This window comes from Monodelphis domestica, chromosome 1, assembly GCF_027887165.1.
Source record: "Monodelphis domestica isolate mMonDom1 chromosome 1, mMonDom1.pri, whole genome shotgun sequence".
Taxonomy (NCBI): domain Eukaryota; kingdom Metazoa; phylum Chordata; class Mammalia; order Didelphimorphia; family Didelphidae; genus Monodelphis; species Monodelphis domestica.
Genome location: NC_077227.1, coordinates 569,025,070 through 569,045,706, shown reverse-complemented (window position 1 = coordinate 569,045,706; position 20,637 = coordinate 569,025,070). Strand labels below are relative to the sequence as shown.

General features: G+C 41.6%; 1 protein-coding gene across 3 annotated transcripts in view; it reads right to left on the bottom strand.

Moving 5' to 3' along the window:
- The window catches only part of FAM167A (family with sequence similarity 167 member A), a 59,165-nt gene that overhangs the window by 13,654 nt on the left and 24,874 nt on the right, over window positions 1-20,637 (bottom strand). For 2 of the 3 annotated variants that reach the window (XM_056813425.1, XM_007476246.2), the window contains exon 2: window positions 11,905-12,424. In XM_056813425.1, the coding sequence (XP_056669403.1) occupies window positions 11,905-12,279 (375 nt within the window). In that variant the 5' untranslated portion in view covers window positions 12,280-12,424. Of the gene's footprint in view, window positions 1-11,904; window positions 12,425-13,308; window positions 13,414-20,637 lie in introns of those variants that run through there. The other variant, XM_001372430.4, reaches the window with a different exon arrangement.

The following is a 20,637-nucleotide window of genomic DNA, read 5'->3' as shown; positions in this document are numbered from 1 at the left end:
CCTCCAGTTTGAGATGTCTAATAGGTAGTTGAGGTTTGATCTGGGTAACAGAGAGGGGTTAGAACTGGGAAGTAGACCTGGGAAATAGATCTGAGACTCATCAGCATTGAGATGATAACTGAAACTATGAGAGCTAATGACATCACCAAGAGAATTAATGTCCTAGGAGATACCTACTTTTAGCAGGCATGAGCTGTCAAGGAGGAGGAGAACCAGGAGAGAAAAGAGTCCCAGAAATGTAGAGGGAAGAGAGTGTCAAGCAGAAGAAGAGTCAACAATGTCAAAGCTTTTGGAGAGGACAAGAAGGGCTTTTGTTGTTGTTCAGTCATGTCTGACACTTTGTAAGCCCATTTGGGATTTTCTTAGCAAAGATATTAGAGTGGTTTGCCATTTCCTTCTCCAACACATTTTACAGATGAGGAAACTGAGGCTGAAAGAGTTAAGTCATTTACCCAGGGTCACACAGCTAGTAAGTGTCTGTGGCTAGATTTGAATTTAGGAAGATGAGCCTTCCTGACTTTGGACCCAATGCTCTATCCATTATACCACCTTACTGCCCTTCGTGAAGGGTAAGGATGGAAAAAAGGCCATTAGGCTGGGCAATTAAGAGACAATTGCTAACTTTGAAAAAAGCTGGTTTGGTTGATACCAGGCTATAGAGGGTTAAAAAAGAGTTAAAGGGGGGAAAATGGCGACATCTATTACAGTTGTCTTTCTCAAGGAGCATAGCCAAAAAAGGGAGAAAAGATATGGCATCAAAGGGAATGGGAATGGAATTTGATGATCAAATGAGATTTTTTTTTGAGTTTGGGTGAGACCTAGGCATGTTTGCAATCAGTAGGGAAACAAGCAGTACAGCAGGAAAGATTGAAGATAAATGAAAGGGTTGGAAGCATGGAGGAAGCAACTTGCTAGACAAGAAAGGAAGAAATACTTTTGCATGTGGGAGAATTTGCCTTTTGAGGAGAAATGCCACCTCTTCCTGTGAGACAGGAGTCAAGGGGGAGAGAGTGGCTGAAGAAATCTGGGTGATGTGAGATGAGGAGAAGAGGGAGCTCCTAATGAAGGGCCTCACTTTTTTCAGTAAAATATGAAGTCAGGTTCTCAACTGAGAGGGTGAGGAGGTTGGTGAAAGAGCCACTGTGGTGAATGGGATGGTAGAGTATGTTAGGGAGGTACAATGACCGTATTGCAATAATTAGAGCCCATTTGATGTTATATAACTTTAAATTTGGAGTGGCTCTAGTCAGCACGGTTTCATGATCTTCTCCAACATTGCTTGGCAATATATATGTATGAGTGAAGGCCAGAGTAATCCAAGGTTGAAACTCGGCAGTGCAAGATCAGTGATAGAATAAGGGAGCAAAAGATTCAAGAGAAGAGGACAGGATGGAGTTGATGTGATTCATCTAGGAATTAAGATGAGCAAGAGAAGAGAATGTAGCTAATGCAGCATTGATGGCCTGGGAGAGAAATGATCGATTGAGGGATTGAAGGTCCTGTTGTGAGTGCATACAGGTTTGGAACTGCAAGGCAGGGCAGAGAGAGGCAGAGATATAGACTGTGATCAGAAGAGGGAATTTCAGAGTTAATAAATATGGAAATAGTGTATTTGTGGATGATGGCCAAAATCAAGGCCATGGCCACCTTTGCCTTTGGCAGAAGTGGGATGGAGGATTAGGTTACACGAAATAAATAAATTGAGGAATGATGGGATTAGGATGTTTGTGGGAGTATGAATGTGTAGGCTGAAGTTCTTTAGCATGAGGGCAGGAATTGCTGAAAAGAGACAGGCTTTGAGCCTGAAGTCATTGAGGAAAGAAGGGGAATGACTTGGAGGTCTGTAGACAATTAGAACCAGAACTTTGGATGGTAGAGTCAAATTGAGTGAACCATAAAGGAAGAGAGGTTTCTCACTAATGATGATAGAGGGAGAAACTGGAAGTGGAAATGAGAAGAAGGGACATGCCAACTCCATAACCTCAACCAATTAGGGGAATAAGTGAAAATATAGCCAATGCTGGAAAAGAAGGCCAGGGATGCTATGCAATCAAGAAGGAGATAGATCTCGTTGAGAGTCAAAAGATAGATAAGTGGGAAAGGAAAAAGATCAAAGATTAAAGCAAATCTGTTCTATGGAGGCTTCCAGAGAGCACAATGGAAGGGTAGGACATTGGATGGGGTTGGGTTGAAGAGAACAGGAATGAGGGATTGGGCAGTGTGGAATGAAGAAAGGGGTTTTAGTGACAGTCAAGGTTCAGAATCCCTGGTAAGGTAAAGGTATGAACATGGGGGAGTGTGTTAACCACTGAGGAATCAGTTCAGGTACGTTTTCATTGTACTGTCTTTGGGCAGTCCAGGTGAAGAGACAAGTTCTGGGATTTGAAGGAATGATGTTACTTCACCAAGGCAGGAGGCCAGGCTCAAGCTATGATGGAATGCCTTTTTTCTAAACCCTTGAAGGGAGGAATTTGTTATATGATTGAAAATGGTGTTTCTCTTTTCCATAAGGAAGGTATGAGACCACGCAGGACACCCGGCATGTTAGAGCATTCTCCCTTTACCCTAAGGGCAGGAGACTGGTGCCCAAAGGAATGGCATTCTCCTCTTCCAGCAGGAGGCTGGATCCTTGGTACAGTGGAATGATATTTCTCTCTTTCCTGTGGAAGGTTGGAGACTAGGCAGGAGAACTGGAACAACAGCCTGGCATTTTCTCCCCTTACCTCAAAGTCAGGAGGCAGCAGACCTGTTGCAATAGAACAGCATTTTCTGGAAATCTTTGATCAGAGGAGGGACAGTCATTTGTTGGGCATGTTGTTAGGGCATAGATTTAGCCCCAGAGATCTCTTCAAACCCAAGATTACCTGATTCTGTAAGCTACACGGTGATTTGTTCAGGAGAGGCACTAACAACTGGGGAGCCAGGACAGGCTTCTGGAAGGACTTCACCCATCAGTGAGCCTTGAAGGAAAAATAAGGCTTCCAAGAGCCAGATGTGAGGGTATTTGGGGCGTGGGGTAAGCTGTGTGTGGGGAAGAGCAAGAGTTCAGTTTGGCCAGAGAGTAGAGAGTGGGTGCTTGGGGGAAGGGAGGCTGGTAATGAGTAAAATGGAAAAACAGGCTGGGACCAGATTGTGAAGGGTGTGAAGAGAGGAGCTTGTATTGTATCCTGGAGGCACTAGAAAGTCACCAAAGCTTTTTGGGCAGGAAGGTGATATGGTGAGTGATGTGCTGTAGGGATCAGTTTGGCAACTGGGTGGAGGATGAGTCAGAGAGGAGGGAATTGGGAGCAGTAAGATGAGTTTGGAGTCTATTGCAACAGACCAGGTGATGAAGGCCCACACAAAAATGGTGGCTGTGTGGACAGAAAGTGATCAGATGTCAGAGATGTTGAGGCAGTAGAATCCACAAAATTTGGTATCTGACTGAATATAAGGGGTAAGTGAGAATGCTAACATTTACTTGGCAAACCTGGGGGAACTAGAAGATGGTGGTGCCCTGGACAGAAATAGGGAAGTCAGGGCAACTAAGGGTGGATTGACAGCCAGGCCTACAGATCCTGGGTTCAAATCTAGCCTCAGACATTTCCTAGCTGTTTGGTCCTGGATAAGTAACTTAACCCCAAATGCCTAACCCTTACCACTCTTTTGCCTTGGAGCCAATGCACTGCATTTAGTCTGACAGAAGTAAGGGTCAAAAAAAGAAAAAAAGAAATAGAGAAGTGAAGAGGAAGAGTAGGTTCAATAGGAAATGAGCTGGTGATTAGAGTCCAGCCTCCTCAGTTTAGACATTAGGAAAATGGGGCTTTGAGGGGAATAGTAATGCAGTTCATAGCATGGCCAGATCTCAGGACTTTTAGTTCTGGGCCCTTTCCACAACATTAAGGAATCATAGACTTAGAACTCACAGTGACTTCAGAGGCTGTCTAGTTCCACTTGCTCATTTGACAGAAGAGGAAGTTAAATGACTTGCCCAAGACCTCATAAGCTGTAACAGAACCAAGATTCTAGCCTCCATCATCTGATCTGATCCAAATTGTATGCATGTTCATGCTCCCTTTCATCAATGCTGCTCTTCACAAAAAGGCTAAAGTCTGTCCAGATATGAGTCCCTTATTACAACAGGTTCTAGAAATAAAGAAGCTAACCAGCTGGCTTTCAAGGGAATTTTTTCCTTCTTTTCATCCAAATGTCTGGCACTATGTAGACACAGCCCCAGGGAGAATTTTATAGTTGTCAAAAATGAGTGGGAGGGGGAAAAATTTCCTGGGCCTCCTTTTCATCTTACTGGGAACTTTCAAGATCCTTTGAGTCTGCATCAATATTCCAGACACCTGGGTTTAAAAGGAAACAAAAAACCCCACCTTAGATAGCCAGCTGTTTCACATAAAACATCTGGATGAGTGATTTATTTTTTTCCCAAAGTTTGGATTTGGATTTCATTTAGTTTGTATATCAGACCAGTGATGTCAATCTCAAATACAAGTTCAGCCACTGAACCCTTCATAAGGATCTTTGCTGCAGCAAATGGACTTAGAAAGCCATATATTAACATTGTTTGTGTTTGGTTGTATTTTTATTTTGTCAAATATTTCCCAATTACATTTTAATCTGCTTCTGCCAGGATTTGTGTTTGATGCCTTTGATATGACATCATAAGACTCTTTTCTCCCTCTCCTTCTTTCTCTCTCTATGCTTTATTCAACCCTTTCTCCTTCTCCCTCTCTCTCTTTCTCTCTTCTCTTCCCCTCTTTCTTTCCCAGCATCTCTTTCCACATCTCTATCTCTATGTCCACTACTTTCCTTTCTCGGTCTTTCTTTTCTCTTCCCTTCTTTCCCATCTCATTATTACTTTCCTCTCCTCTTCTCTCCCTCTCTTTCCTCCTTTCTCTTCCTCTACCTCTTTTATTTTCTTTTCTCCCTTCCTTTCTCTTCTTTCCTCCCTTTCCAACCCCCCTCTCCCTCTATCATTCTGACAAGAAATCCACTTCAGCCCTAACTCAGACAAAAAAAAAAAGAGGGAAGTGTCTCTTTTATCTTGAGTTAAATTCTAACCTGCTTAGGGAAGAAGCCTGTGGGAATCTGGATGAGGAACACAGGACTGGTCAGAGGCCAGAGTCAAAGGATGATTGAATTCTCTCCATGAATGTTCTGGATTCCAGGCTCAGCTTGAGAGCAAGGACAGAGAGTCCAGCCATCTCTGACCCTTGCCCTTCCTCTGTAGTCTTCCTGCTGGAGCCCTCCTGCTCCATCCCCAATGCCCTATTTGATGCTGGCTGCTTGTCACCTCCCAAGTCTGACAAGACTGACAAGCAGAAAGCTGGAAGTGACACTTTCCAGCAACCTGGGCAGACTACAGCATGCAGAATTGAACACCACCTGCTCACACAGGCCCAGAGTCTGTCTGGGGGAATAGTGAGGCTGTAAATCAGCCTCAGGGAGCCAGCGAGGGCTTTGAAGCTGCCTTGTAAAGAACTGTGCCTGAAGCTAATAGGAGCAATGGAATATAAAAGTTGAAGCTCAGAATGATTTTAGAGATCATCCAATTTAATATCCTCATATTACATACAGAGGGGGAAACTGAGCTGAAGGAGACTTTCCCAAGATTACATGGGTATTATATGTAGAGGCATGATTCAAACCCAAGACTTCTGACTCTGAAATTAATGCTTTTGGTGCTCTAAGTCAGAAACTTGCTGGTCTCAGAGTTGCCATAGGTCATATCTCCTATTACTGGTAAAGTAAAGTAAATACCAGGCCGCTAGGTGACACAGTGGATAGAGTATCCAGACCTAGAGTCCAGAAGACTTGAATTTAAATTTAGTCTCAAAAATTTACTAATTGTGTGACCCTGGGCAGTCATTTAACCCAATTTGCCTCAGTTTCTTCATCTGTAAAATGAGTGGGAGAAGGAAATAGCAAGCCACTTTAGTATCTTTGCCAAGAAAACCCAAGGTATGAAAATTGCATTCCCTTCATTTGAAAACTTAATATTTCCGAAGCAGAATTCATTATCTTCACTTTCCCTGCAAAGATTTCCCCCTAATTCCAGTGTGAATTTTAGATCTACTCCATCCTTCTTAGACTAACAAAACAGGAATGTCTATACCCCTACTTAAGTATTAAGTATTGAGGAGGATGGCCTATGGCAGACACATGCTAGCAAATGACAAATCAGAAACAACTGACAGACCCCTGGGCTGTCCTAAGTCAAGCTTAAACTATGTGAGATGCAGGAAAGTGATGTAAAAACCGTCTATATATTTTGCATCACTTCCTCTCTCTGGCCTCTTTTGGTGGAGAGGCGGCTCTGGAGGCAGTGTGCTGAGCATCTTGGCATCGTGGTATAGCGGAAGCTATTGCCTGGGTTTGATGGTGAGTTTTCCTTGATTCTATACTGGGAGAAGCTTAGTAGCCTAGTTCAGGTGAGGCATCTTCACTGAGCTCTCTCAGAGTTTAGGCTGATTCTTTTTTCCTTTACCTTCCAAACACTATCCTCTTAGGAAAGCCTCTAATCTTCAAAGACCTTGTGGTGGAGGTCTTTGAACTCCCCCTGGCACAGGCCAGGCAGGAGAAATCCTATAGCCTTTCCCTCTCTCTTCTCCTTAATTGCTACCCTCTATATTAATTAAACCACCATAAAATTACCAAACTGACTTGGGTATTTTATTTGGGATATTCTCTGGCGACCAAATTAATTTAGATTAAGTCACAACCCTAAAATTATCCGTACACTATCCAAGCCAGAACTGCACCCAGATTTGCAACCTTGCACTCATCCTCAATTTTTGACTCTCCTTCACCTCACACATTAATCAGTTGTCAAATCTTGCTGTTCCTATTTTCACAAGTCTTTCCTAGGTCTTTCTCTCTACAGCCTCTATCCTAGGTCCTTATTACCTCCTACCTGATTTCAACTACTTTCTAGTTGGTTTCCCTTCCTAGAGCTTCCCTCCCCTATTATAATCTACCAAGATCATTTCCTAAATTGTAGGTCTGACCATCTCAGCCCCTCACCTGGACAAACTCTGGTGGCTCCTTCTCACCTCTAGGATCAAATATATATTGCTTTATTTGACATTTTGAGTTCTTCATAAACCTGGTCCCATTTGGTTACATTTCCAGCCTTATCAATGGCTATTATTCTCCTCCATGTATTCCACCATCCAAACATACTGGCCCTCACACATGGCACTTCATCTCCTGTTTCCATACCTCTGCAGTGGCGATTATCCCTTATTCCTGGAATTCTCTTCCTCCTCACCTCTGCCTCTTAGACTCCTCCTTTCCTTTAAGATTCATTTCAAATTCCATCTTCTGTACATAGGCATTTTGCACATACCTATGGCTCATGTTACCATTGGCCCTTCTTCCTGGTAGCAGTCAGCCATGACTCAGAACTTAATAATTATGTTTCTGAATAAATCCTTTTCTGCCTTCCTCGCAGTGACTTTCCCTGAAAAATTACATTAAATCTTGTGTGTGTGTGTGTATTTTGTATGTCTCTACATAGGAACATGTTAGAGTCTCCATTTGAATCTGAGCTCCTTGAGGATGGGGACTGGTTAACTTTTACCTTTGATTCTCTAATGCCTAATGTAGTGCTTGATAAATGTTTATTGACTGATCATTACTATTGAGGTGAAATATTCTGCCTCCATTGAAACACAGGTGACTTGATTTATCACAAAATCTGTGTGCCAGCAGAATGGAATTTTCTATTCGTAAAGAGGATTATTAGATGCCCCATGTTGCACCACTTCCCTACACCCAAGAAGTGTTCTAAGAAACTGTTAACCTCTAGTAACAGTGCTGACTCAAAGATAATACATCTTAGCACTTTTATTCATCATCAGGTGCAAAGTTTTAAAAGTATTAATTGTATGTAAAAATCCCTTGGAAAATGTTACTAATTTTTTTAATCCACTGCTTTTGATTAAACTAAAATACTTTGAAATTAACCTCAGTACTGTACAATCTCCAAATAGAGCTCTCCCTTTGGGTAGTTCCTATTTGTCAATATACATATGGACTGATTTCTACATAGAGATGGATCCACAAACATAGACTAAGGAAAGGGTTTAATTAAGCTCATTGGATTAATTCTGTTCAGGATGGAGTTATTCTCATTTCACAATTTGGGGTACTAAAGTATTCATCTAGAACTATAGAACCAGAGCAGCTGGGTGGCTAAGTGGATAAGAGAGGTAGGCCTAGAGACAGAAGGCCCTGGGTTCAAATTTGACCTCCAATATGTCCTAGCTATGGGATATTGGGCAAGTCACTTTGCCTAACCCTCCTTACTCTTCTCTCTTAGAATCATAGAAGGTAAGGGTTATTTTTTTTCCAAAAAAAAAAAAGGACCTATTATGTACCTAAAGTGCTAAGCTATTTATAAAGTGCTTTATAAATCTTATCTAAAGGAGGTGGAGGGATTGGGCTCTGTAGCAAGTGTACCCAAACTTGGATGAAAGGTGGATTTGAGGGGGAAATTTCTTTGGACTAACATCATGAAAAGACAGAATACTGAGTTTTACTGGGCTTAGTTCAATCCATCCAGAGAATAAATTTTGCAGTAAATCCACTAAGAACGAAAGCAAGAGTGGACTAGTCATTTGTAGAAAGGGCTCAGATTTTCTCAGTGATTTTTCTCACTTAGATATCACAATACCATAGGTCCATTCCTACTCCTACAAGAGTAGGGATCCAAAGAGATTATATGTTTCCAGCGAGCAAAGAGCAAAAGAGAAATAAAGATTTAATGATATTCATAGTTTCACAAAAGAGGCATCATGATTTAATGCTTATAAATATCCTTGCCTACTAAAAGGATGAACATCTAGAATTTTTTTTTTATATGAGATTATCTATTTATCTCCATCTCTGTCTATATTTCCATCCATCTCTCCTCCTCTTCTCTCTCTCTCTCCCTCTCCCTCACTCTCTTTCCCCCTCCCTCCTTCCTTTCCTTCCTTTCTCCCCCCTTCCCTTCCTCTCCTCTCTCTTCCTACCTCTCTTCCCCCTCCTCTTCCTCTCCTTCTCACTCTTCTTTTCTCTCCTTCCTCTCTTTCCCTCTCTCTCTCCCTTTCCCTCTCTCTCTTTCTCCCTCTCTCTCCCCCCTCTCTCCCTCCTTCCTTTCTTCTCTCCCTCCTTCCCTTCCCCTCCTCTCTCTCCCTAGATCTCTTCCCTCCTTTCTTCCCCCCTCCTCTTACTCTCTTACTCTCCTTCTCCCTCTCCCTCTCTCTTCCTCCTCCTCTCACCCCCCACCCCCCCCAGCAATTCCACATCAGGAATGATCTATTCCCTTATTCACCTAGGGTTGACTTTCTCCAGTCACTTAGAAAGCTTTCAAGTTACTTTTGCCTGCAGTTCATCTCATGTATGCTGGTGGGGTGCAACCTAATATAAAGCCCAATTTTCCAACATGGGGATCTGAAGGTTAGGAGTGACATAAACCTGAATATATTAAAAACTTCTTTCCTAAGTTTGAACTTGGGTAGAGATTTCATCTGGGTTACTAACTGGAAAATACAAAAATTGGAAAGTACCTTAGATATAAGCAATGTATAAGCTGTATAAGCACAACCCTTCATTGTTTTTAAAAAAAATTTAAAACTCTTACCTTACGTCTTGGAATCAATACTGTGTAATGATTCCAAGAGAGAAGAGTGGTGAGGGCTAGGCAATGGGGGTCAAGTGACTTGTCCAGGGTCACACAGCTGTGAAGTGTCTGAGGCCAGATTTGAACCCAGGACTTCCTGTCTCTAGGCTTGGCTCTCAATCCACTGAGCCACCCAGCTGCCCCCCAAACCCTTCATTTTTGCAAAAGAAAACTTGGGGCTCAGAGATTTTGTGATCTGCCCAAACTCATATGTCTAGTCAGTGGTAGAGCTAGGTCTGGAGCCCAGACCTCTTGACTCTCCATCCTTTTCTTCTTCAAAGCCTCAGAAGGCAAGTTTTGACATCCTGTATTTGGGGATGAGGAGAAAGTATATGGTACAAAGCATAATTAAAAGGCAAAATCTGGAGGCAGCTAGGTAGCTCTGTGGGTTGAGAAGTTCAGACACTTCCAGGATGTGTGACCCTGGGTAAGACACTTAACCCACATTGTCAGCTCTTTCTTTTCTTCTGCCTTGGAACCAATACACAGAATTGATTCTAAGATGAAAGATAAGTATTTAAGAAGTCTTGTGAGTAAATATCAGATCAAGATGGATAAGAACCTAAAGGGTCAGACTATCAAATAATGTGATTTCTTTTTTGCTCCCTAGTTTTAGAGAGACAAAGGACAGGCTGGTATGAGGAATATGGGATCCTGGGGGTAAATCCAGATTCTGAAGTCCTCTATACCTTCAACATGTCTCCCCCTGCATCTTCAGGAAGAATTAGTGTTCATCATAATACCCTGAGGACAATCCATACAGAAGACAGTGGATAGAGAGTGGATGTCAGGTGTCAAGAAGATCTGGGTTCAAACTGGACCTCCAAAAGATAGTGATGGTGTCATCAATAGGAGGCCACTTAACTTCCTACTGCCCTACGCAATTCTCTTTAAAAAACAGTGCATGGAAGGTAGTTTCAGACCTATCCTGATATCAGCAGCTTCTCATACAAGTGAGATCACAGGTATAGTCCAAAAAAAAAAAAAAGGGAACCTAAGCCTGAGTGAAATTTAAAGAGAGATTCATCTCTCTGGCCATTAAGTTATGCAATACTAAGACATAAAAGCAGGCAGGATTTTCATCAGCAAACCTGAAACAAAAAGGGTTTTACAGTGAATCAGATAACTAATCCCTGCTAATGCCTGGGTTACCTAAAGGTTTACTCCCTTCCAGTTAACGCAATGCTTAAATCCTTCATCAGGAAAGCTAATTGGCCTGGATGAAGGCTCCATACATAAAATGTTTTTCAGAACCTTCTTAAATCAGACTAAGGGGGCAATTGTCTACTCAGCCTGCTTTGAGGACCAGCTCTAATTCCTCGTGGCAGATAAAAGTAGTCCTTACCATCTGGCTTTGGAATGCTACAGGAAACCCTCATTGAAAGTGATGATGGGGAAGGGGGAAGAGGGTATTTTGGTTAATTATAACTCATTCATAGAGGCTATTCAAAAGCACTTCTCATCTATGATCAGCCTCATTAATGAGACTCCCAGCAATCCAGAAAGATAGGCAAATGGTTATCCTCACTGGAGCCGCTAAAGTGGCACAGTGAGAGTCAGGATCATAGAACTCTTAATTAAGAATTAAAGGGGACTTCAGACACTCTCTGGTCCTCCAACCTTCTCATTTGGTCAGGAACTGGGATCTAGAAAGGTTAAGTGACTTGCCTAAAGGCACACAGATAATAAGGAACAGAGAATGGACTGAAGTCTTTTGACTATAAATCTAATACAATTTCTGCTGTACCAAGTCTCTTTTGAGCACTGGTCTTCCAAATCCAACTTCAATGATCTTTCCACCATACCTATAACACTACCATCACAGTCACCCTACAGGGTTGGACAGGGGAGAGTAAAAATTTGGATGAAGGAGAGGGGGCTAGTTGGGGTGGGGTATTGAGGAGAGTCATTGCCATCAAAGAGAACAGTTTTACAAAGACACTAGGCACCCTGATTTCTCAAAATAGGAATGGGAGGAAGGAAGGCAAAAGGAATTAGGAAAGACAAATAGCTCACTTCATAATTCTGCTTGGGAAAGAACAAAATGGGTGCAAATGAACCCATCTACTCTATTTTCATGGAGGTGGCCATATCATCCTAGGTGACTTGTACAATTTAAAAATGATTATTTTTGCCCTCAGATAGTAGGAAAATGGTAGGTATCTATTTATTTATTTGTAGGTTGGGGATGAATTAAGCTAACATCCTTTATTTTCCTAAAAGAATTTGAAAGGTAAACCACTCACCAGTTCCTTCCTTAGCCAATGCAAAGCTTCATCAATACTCTCAAAGGTATTCAGTTTTCTATGAGTCAGAGGTGGCTGGTTTTGGGTGGGACTCTCTTGTAGCTGTTGTTGCAGCTTCCTTACTGGAGACAATTCCTCTTCCCTGGATTTTCTTGGCTCCTTCTCCTCCTGTTCATCAGAAGACCTGGGGAAATTCCATGTCTGCTCCTCTAACTTGGCCTGCCATTCCAGGTAGGAAGGTCTCCGGGTCTGCAGCCTCAGTTTCTCTGTGAGGACCTTTAGGCTCAGAAGGTGGTCATCAGGAGGAGGAGTTGTCCCTAAGTATCCTCCTTCTCCATCCACCACTTCTTCCATGTGGATCTGAGGTGTAGCCATCCTACAATCTTCTGGTTCACCAAAGCATCAAGGGCTGCTGGAAACAGTGCAGTTCCTCTTGTTCTCCTCCTTAGCCCCAGGCTGTTGAGATCATTGCCTGGATGATGATGTAGAGGATCCACAGGATTGGGGTTGCTTATAGCCCCTGGAACCAACAAAGAAAGGCACAATGACACAACTAAGACAGCAATTGTAGCTCACTTTCAGAAATGTAGCTGGATTTAAGATCATTCTTGGAGGCTTGATGGTTCTGTCCTATGCAAAGAGGCAGGAACAGACAAGCATATGCAGGAGTCTTTGGAGGAAATTTTTGCCAGGAAGACCCAGAAGGGGCAAGCAGAGAACTAGGCAGTGTTGAAAAGCAAGCCCTCTATCCCTGCTGGCAGAGTAGGACATATGCTGAAGAATAACCAGTACACTTCTTAGTGCCAGGAAAGAAGCTCTGCTCAGGTAACTGGTGCCTGGGGCACTTGGGAATGAGTATATAGGCTCAGTAGGGCTCCAGTGTGAACAAAAGAGCTCAAGAGTTTAACACCAGGGCTCCTGGGATGCTGAAAGGCAACAACTGGAGGTTTGTGCTATTCTAAGGGGCATCTTCACAGCACTCAAATCAACCTTCTTAGTTCTAGAAAGAATATGTGAATTAATTGCTCCATGACTCCTCTAATCACATCTGTGACCTGGAGGACCAAAACATCTCTCCCCTGGACATCCCTCCCCAATGTGTGCTGTCTTCTTCTGTTAGCCCTTTGGGGACAGGAATTTTCTTGATGCTTTTTTTTTTTTGGTATCCTCAGCACTTGGGCAGCAACAAGCACTTAGGAAGACCTGAATAAATGCTTTTATCATTCATTCATCCATACATCCATTCATTCACTTGACTATGGACTAATGTTTCTCTCAGCCAAACTGTATAATTCTGTACATCAGGTATTCTTAAATTTGGGGTCCATGGATTAGATTTTAAGGAGGAGGAAAGTCTAAAAATTTAAATGGGGGAAAAAAAAACACATCTGTGTTTTCACTAACCTTGAATTGAAATTTAGCATTTCCTTCAGTTAATGAATGTAGGCAACAAAATTGCTCTGAGAAGGGATCCCCTTTGGCTTCACTAGACTGCCAGTGGGGTTTATGACATAATAAAGGTTAAAAATCCCTGCTCTACACCCAAATATGACTTCTTCATACCCTTGTGCTTTGGCTCACACTTTCCCCATATCTGCAATGTCCTTCCTCAGCTTTCTTTGCTGAATTCCCATCCAACCTTTAAACTTTCAGCTCAAATGCTACTTTTTCTAGGAAGCTTTCCTGGATCCTCCTGAGGGTAATGGGTCCCTTTCCAATCTCAGATCTAGTTTTGTTTTGCACCTTTTCAGTGCACTTATCACTTAACGTTGTATATTATAGTTCTCTGTGTTGATATCTCATCTTCCTATCAGCTTGAGTCCCAGGAGGCAGGGACCATGATTTATTTCTCATTCTCCCTCCCTTACCTTCTGTCTTAGTGTTGATTCTAAGCCAGAAGAACAGTAAGGGCTAGGCAATCAGGGTTAAGTGACTTGTCCAGAGTCACACAGCCAGGAAATGACTGAGACTAGATTTGAACCCAGGTCCTTTTGACTCCAGGCCTGGAACTCTAGCCACTGTGCTACCTAGCTGTTTCAGAGGCCATGTCTTTTTAAGTTTTGTACCCCACTTTTCCAGGATCCCCAACATCAGCTCAGTGTTCTGCACATGTAGTTATGAAATACATGTTTGTGGTTTTATGGAATTGTCTACTTCATAATTATCTATGGCAAGGCAGTGTGTGTGCTTATCTTTAACAATCACCTCTGGGGGAAAAACATATGCTGGAACACTTATTGAGTTTAATATGCATTATTGACATTTTCACTATAACTCAATCTCTTAAGTCTAGACAATCAACAAGCAATCAAGTCTGGGTTTATAGCATTTGTTGATTTCTGAGGTAGAAATGTTTGCACTGAAAATTTAACAATCAGCTCCAAGTCAGGGGAATTGACTTTAGCAAACTTCTGGAGGCAAGTCACCCTGTTCTGGCCTGTCCTTCCAAAGGTGGAGATGTCAGCCAAAAGGAAAAAGAGTTGAATATACACAGCAGTTTACTGCTACCCAGAATACTTGTGACTCACCCATTTGGGAAGCAATTTCTGTGTTTACCTTTTGCAGTACCTGCCTGCAGGACACTTTATTTGGATGATCTCATTTGTCCTTCCTAGATCCTGGCCAGGGAGCCAGAAAGGATAGATTGATTCCCATTTTGTAGCATGAGGGGGCCAGTATACAAAAAAAAAAAAAAAGGAACGTGAGCCTGTCTCTGGCTCAGAATTAAACCAGTCAAAGGGTCTAGGCATTCAGAGTCTGGACCTCTACTCTCCATCTTCAAACAGATAGATGAGCAAGAAGAAATGAGATGAAATGAAATAAGAAGATAATAGGGTGGGCCATAAGGTAGAATTTCTTGATGAGAGGAACATGGCAATTGGCTCTGGAAGAATAGGATGAAACTAAAGCAAGAGATTAAAAGGGTGGGTCACAAGGTGGAACTTCTTGATGTCATAGTAACAGGAACACAGCACTGGGCTTTGCAAGTCTTTTTTCCCATAGGCTCTCAAAAAGAGACTTTATCACCTTTCCTGACGACTAAGACATTCACCTACCTAACAAAAGAACTTCCAGGCTTTCCTAAGGTCCCTTCCCCATCTTGGTATCCTACCTTTTGCTCTGAGTTCTCCCTGATAGAGCTGGGATGCCTTTTCTTCTGTTCAATCTCGAAGACTACCTCTGGAGCAGATTTGGCCACCAGAACAAATTCAGAGTGGCAGAGGAGGACAGAGTAAAGAAAGCCTTGGACTTTGAAATGATAAGACCTGGATTCCAAGGCCAGTTTTTGCCACATACTACTGGTGTGTTTGAACAATTTGGTTTTTTACCTCTTTGGGCTTCAGTTTTCTAACCTGTAAAAGTGAGATAATAAAATACTACTTCACAGGGCTGGTAAGAAAAGATCTTTGGAAACAACAAAACCCCCTATAAATATGAGTTCTTTTTAAAAGTTTAGCTAACATTTCTCTCACCTGGACAAATAGCACACAGCTAGAACACAAGTACCTTTGGAGGCACTCCACCTTGGGACACAGAATCCTTTGGAAGTGGGAGGATACAGACACCCCAGAATATAGTAAGGTAACTACTAGAGAGACCATTACCACCAGTTGAGAAAGTATAGGAAGGTAGCCTGGGAAGAGTCAGTCCAAGGTTTATGACTTTAGTGGGATAGGAAGAGAGGTTAAGCTACCATTCTAACTATTTACTCCTTGCTAACCAAGTGCCAAACTCAATTGTTCCTGAAGCACTACAAGGGCTAAAAGTGCCTGCTAAATTTCAGCGCTCTGGTACAAAACTCCAACTGCCCACCATAGTAGTAGTACTTGGCATTTAAAAACTAGAATTTCCCCAATCCCCCCCCCCCCAAGATGCCTTCTTGAAGCATCTCCCTATCAGTCCTTGCTTTTAGCCAAATCTTTCCTTGAAGCCCTGCAGAATGTAGTGGGTGGAGTTACTCATTGTGTGTGTTAGCTACTCCTAACTCCCACAGGGTTCCATAACACTGCGATCATAACTATAATTATTTCTCCCAAATCCCTTTGAAGAAGATGCGATTTAAGATTTTTTAAAATGTAAGATAGACTTCTATGAAGAGCTAAAAAGGAATGGTAGTTGATACATCATCAAGTGTACTTTATACAACCCCACAGAGAATGAATGGGAGGCAGAGAATTATGTTGTTGGAATCTCTATAGATCTCTTTGTCCAAGTGGCTGCCCCACAGTGCTCTTTGGGAGTGGGTTGTTATCATCCCTATGTGTTTGGGAGGAGCCAAGGAAGAGAGGGAGCTGCACATTCATTATTGATTTTTAATTGTGACTTTCAGTTGGCAGGGTGCCTATCTTTCTGAATTCAAATTCTGTAAGGCATTGGCAGGCACACACAGAGTAGCTCAGGAATAGAAGTAGTCCCTCTGGGGTTCTGAGTGTTAATCCTGATTACTTGATGTTAATATCTACACCCTGGCCCTCCTTCAAATCTTTCCTAGGAAACCCTCAATGAATTGGCAGATTGAGTGACAGATCTATAAACTGCTAAGTCAAGCAATTTTATTTAAATAATAATCTCTCTGAGAGTCAATATCCTCTTAGTTTTGTGAGAATCATTTGGGAAAGTGCTTTGAAAATCTGTGGATGACTATGCAAATGTAATACATTTTTAATAATGTCATGTTTATCAACAGGTAATAGTGTCGAGGAAGGCAGTGTTCAAGAAATCCAGCTGCAGACCTGAGTTCAAGTCTTGTCTCTGATACATACTGGTTATTTGCTCCTAGGCAAAACCAAGCTTTTATAGAGTGCTTTCAGGTCTGCAAAGTTCTTTCCAAATATGATTTCATTTGATCCTCAGAACAATTCTGGGAGGCAGATGCTATTATTAATGATCCCCATTTTGTAGATGAGGAAAGAGGAAGATCAACGTTAAGTGATTTGCCTGGTGTCCCCCTGAGCTCTCTTCTGGGGTTAATGCTTGTTGAAAGCTTCTCTCTGTGGACCAGGTGAAATGAGTTCTTATAAATTCATTGACATTAATTTTCTGGTGCCCAGGTCACTAAGGACAGTAGACAGAGTGAGAGCACTCTCCTCTTCTGGAACTGGCTAGGTATGTTGAACAAGGCTGGACTAGAATTTCTGCGGTGATAGAAGGCAAAGGGAATGCAGCTGAATCATACAAACACTCATGGGGCCTGAAGGCTAGAGTGGGCTCCTACACACTCATCTAAGGCCAGATGTGTCCAAGAGAAGAATATGAGCCTCGTGACTCAGGAACTAAGTGGGTGGCTATGGATGGGAAAAAAGAACATCATGAGCCATCCATCAAAAAAGAGGATCTTTGGGCCAAGAGTCATGTGGAAGAAGAATTAGGGTTTGAGTTCTGAGTCTACCACATCTTAATGGGAGGACCCTTGAGCAAATCACTCTCTGAACTTGTGTCCTGAGCTCCAAAATAGATGGACTATGCTACCCTCCTCACACCGTGGTTGTGGAAATCAACTATATGTGCACATCACAGTTTGAAAGTAGAAAAGATACAAGTTAATTCAATCAAAAGTAATAATAATAAAATGATTGTAACTTTCATCACAATTCAGCTAAGTGGCACTCAGTTGATAGAGTGACAGGCTTGGAGTTAGAAAAATCTGAGTCTTACTATCTGTGTGGCCTTGGGGGCAAGTCAGTTAACTTGTTTGCCTCAGTTTCCTCAACTGAGCTAGAGCAGGAAAAGGCAAACCACTCCAGTATCTTTGCCCAAAAAAATCCCAAATGGAGTCAACACACAATCAGATACAATTAAAGTGACTGAACAACAGTAATTCCAATTCATCAATTCAATCAAATTCTACAAAAGTTTACGTGCCTGTATTTACTGACCTCCCCAGAAGAAGTTTCTACAAGTTCCCTTGTGGCCTGTTTCAGGTTACTGGACAGCTAATCCCACAAAGTTAAGGTCAAAGCCAAACTTCTTACTCCCCCCAGGAACCAGCCCAGAATTTTGCACCTGCTCGTTGCTTTATAAATATTTGTCAAATATGAAGGAATTTTACAAGTCTCCCAGGCCAGAAGACCTTTGTTACATCTAGCCTAAATCTTTCCAATTATAATATTGGTTACATTAGGCCTTTTATTCTTGTTCTGATCTTAAAGTATAAAGCAAATCAAAAGCAATGCTTCTTGACTTTATTGTAGTGAAACTGATGGGCCCTTTCTCAAAATAATGTACTTAAAAGCACAAACAAAATTGATAGGATTACAAAGGAAATCACTTATACTGAAGCATAGTTATTGAAATATTTTTAAAACACTAAAGAAATATGTTTTGCATGACTTTATATACATAATAGGTATCGTATTTTTTGCTTTCTCAATGGATAGAAAAAGGGATAGAGGGAGGAAATTTGGAACTGGAAATAAAAATGAGAAAAATTAATAAAAATTAAAAAGCCAATATAATTTGGGGTTTTGGTTTTAAAAGACTACTCTATTACAAAAATGAATAATATGAAAATAAGTTCTGAGTGATAATACATGGATAACCCAGTGGAATTGCTTGTCAGCTCCAGGAGGGAAGAGGGAAGAGGGGAGGGAGAGAACATGAATGGAAACCATGGAAAAAATATTTATTAAAAAAAGAAAAAGCTGGAAAGATCTGCAGGAACTGGTGCAGAGTGAAATAAGCAGAACCGGGAGAGCATTGTACATAGTAACAGCAATATTGGACAATGATTATCTGTGAAAACTTGGCTACTCTTAGCAATGCACTGATCTGGGACAATCCTGAAAGACTTCTGAGGGAGAACACCATCCACCTCCAGAGGAAGAATTATTGGAGTTGTCTTTTCACATTAGTGCATTTATGGCTTTATTTTGGGGTTTTGGTTATGTATGAGCTTACTCTTATAACAAAGAACAATATGGAAGTGTGTTTTGCATGACAATAAAAATGAAAACCCCACTAAGTTCACAGACTTTCAGGTTAAGAACTGCTGGTCTAACATATGAAGCTAGAGGATCTCTTATCCTTCGAATCCAGAGGTATCTTGAAAAAACAAGCAACATTTTGTAACTATGACAACTAAACTTGTCTCCCTCAACCTCTCCCACCAAGTGATGAGAATGTATCTCCCTCCCTTCTTTGCAAGGATGGGGAACATGGGTGAGGAGTGTTGTTTTGGTTTCTGAGGTTTTATGTTTTTGTTTTTTAAACTTTCAAAGTTTTAATTAAAATACTTTGTTAAATAGAAATTATATTGACAGATTACTCCTGCTACATGAGAAATCTCTTGTAACAAAGTATGAATAGAACTTATAATACAGTGACTTCATCTCTACATACATGCAACATGGTTCCAGTAGTGGTATTCCTCTGCCTCTTTATTTTTTAATGAATGGAAATCTATTTTCTTCTTCCTACCATCCCTCACTCCTTTAGAATAAAGAAGAAAAAAAAGCTCCTTATAACAAAAATGTATATCTCATTCCATACCCTAAATCTGTGACTGTTACAGATAGCATGTTTTATCACTGGCCCTTTGGAATCATGGATGGTCATTGTGTTGATTCTAGGTCTGACAATTTTCAAAGTTGTTTGTTTCACAGTTTTTGCATGAATTGTTCTCCTGATGTTATTCATTTCATTCATTTTTTCAAACCTTTACCTTCTGTCTTGGAATCAATACTAGGTATTGGTCTAAGGCAGAAGAGTGCTAAGGGCTGAGCAATTGGGGTTAAGTGACTTGCCCAGGGTCACACAGCTTGGATGTGTTTGGGCACATATTTTTACCCACTGTTACCTAGCTGTCCCTGCTCATTTCATTCTTTGTCAATTCATTAAAGTCCTCAAAATTGTTCATTTTTATAATACTAATATTATAGGATAAGTGACTTGTGGTTTAGCTTTTTTCACTCTGTATGAATTCATACAAGTCATCCCATATCTCTTTGAAATCATCTCTTTGTTCACATCTTAGAGTAGTTTTTAATCACATTCAAATACCACAACTTATTCATCCATATTATTGCTGAAATGCCCTTTTTCCTTTTTTTCTTTGTTAAAAGTGACAGCTCTTTGGAAGGGGAGAAGGAACTGTATTGGGAAATAAGGGCAATATAGAAACAAAAGGAGGAGGAGGAGGAGGAGGAGATCAAGCAAGAGTAGCAAAAGGGATGTGTGTCATTAGGGAGCCCAGTTGCATCAGATCATGATATTCCCAGGGATGCCTGTGATTTCTCCTAAAAAGGGAGTGTGTGGGATTAGCTCTTTCACAGCAATCAGGTATGAGTATCTGATGACTCTGCATTGTGCACATACATAGTACCCATTAGACAGTGAGCTCCTTGAGAGCGGGGACTTGGGTATTTATTTTTGCTTTGCCTTTCTTTTTATCCCCTGGCACATAGTAGGCACTTCAAAAATACCTGACTGATTGCCTGTGTGAGAGTGTTGGCTTCCCTTTTTGGTGAGGCTCCAGATTAAGGCTGGCTCCTAGCCCTGGTCTCATTTCTCAGCCTCACTAAGGTAAACGGAAACACCTTGCAGCTCTTAGGTGGGTACAGTGAAATCATTCAGCTCACATCTCTGCCACCTTGTGACATAATCTGTTTACTCTGGAACCTGTCAAACCCATTTCCTCGACAGGGTACGCTGGTGTTAACAAGTACTGTTGGCTTCTGCTTTGCTGGTTCTCACGCTCTGAATGGAGGGAGCACCCTTGTTTTGAAGAGGAGAAGC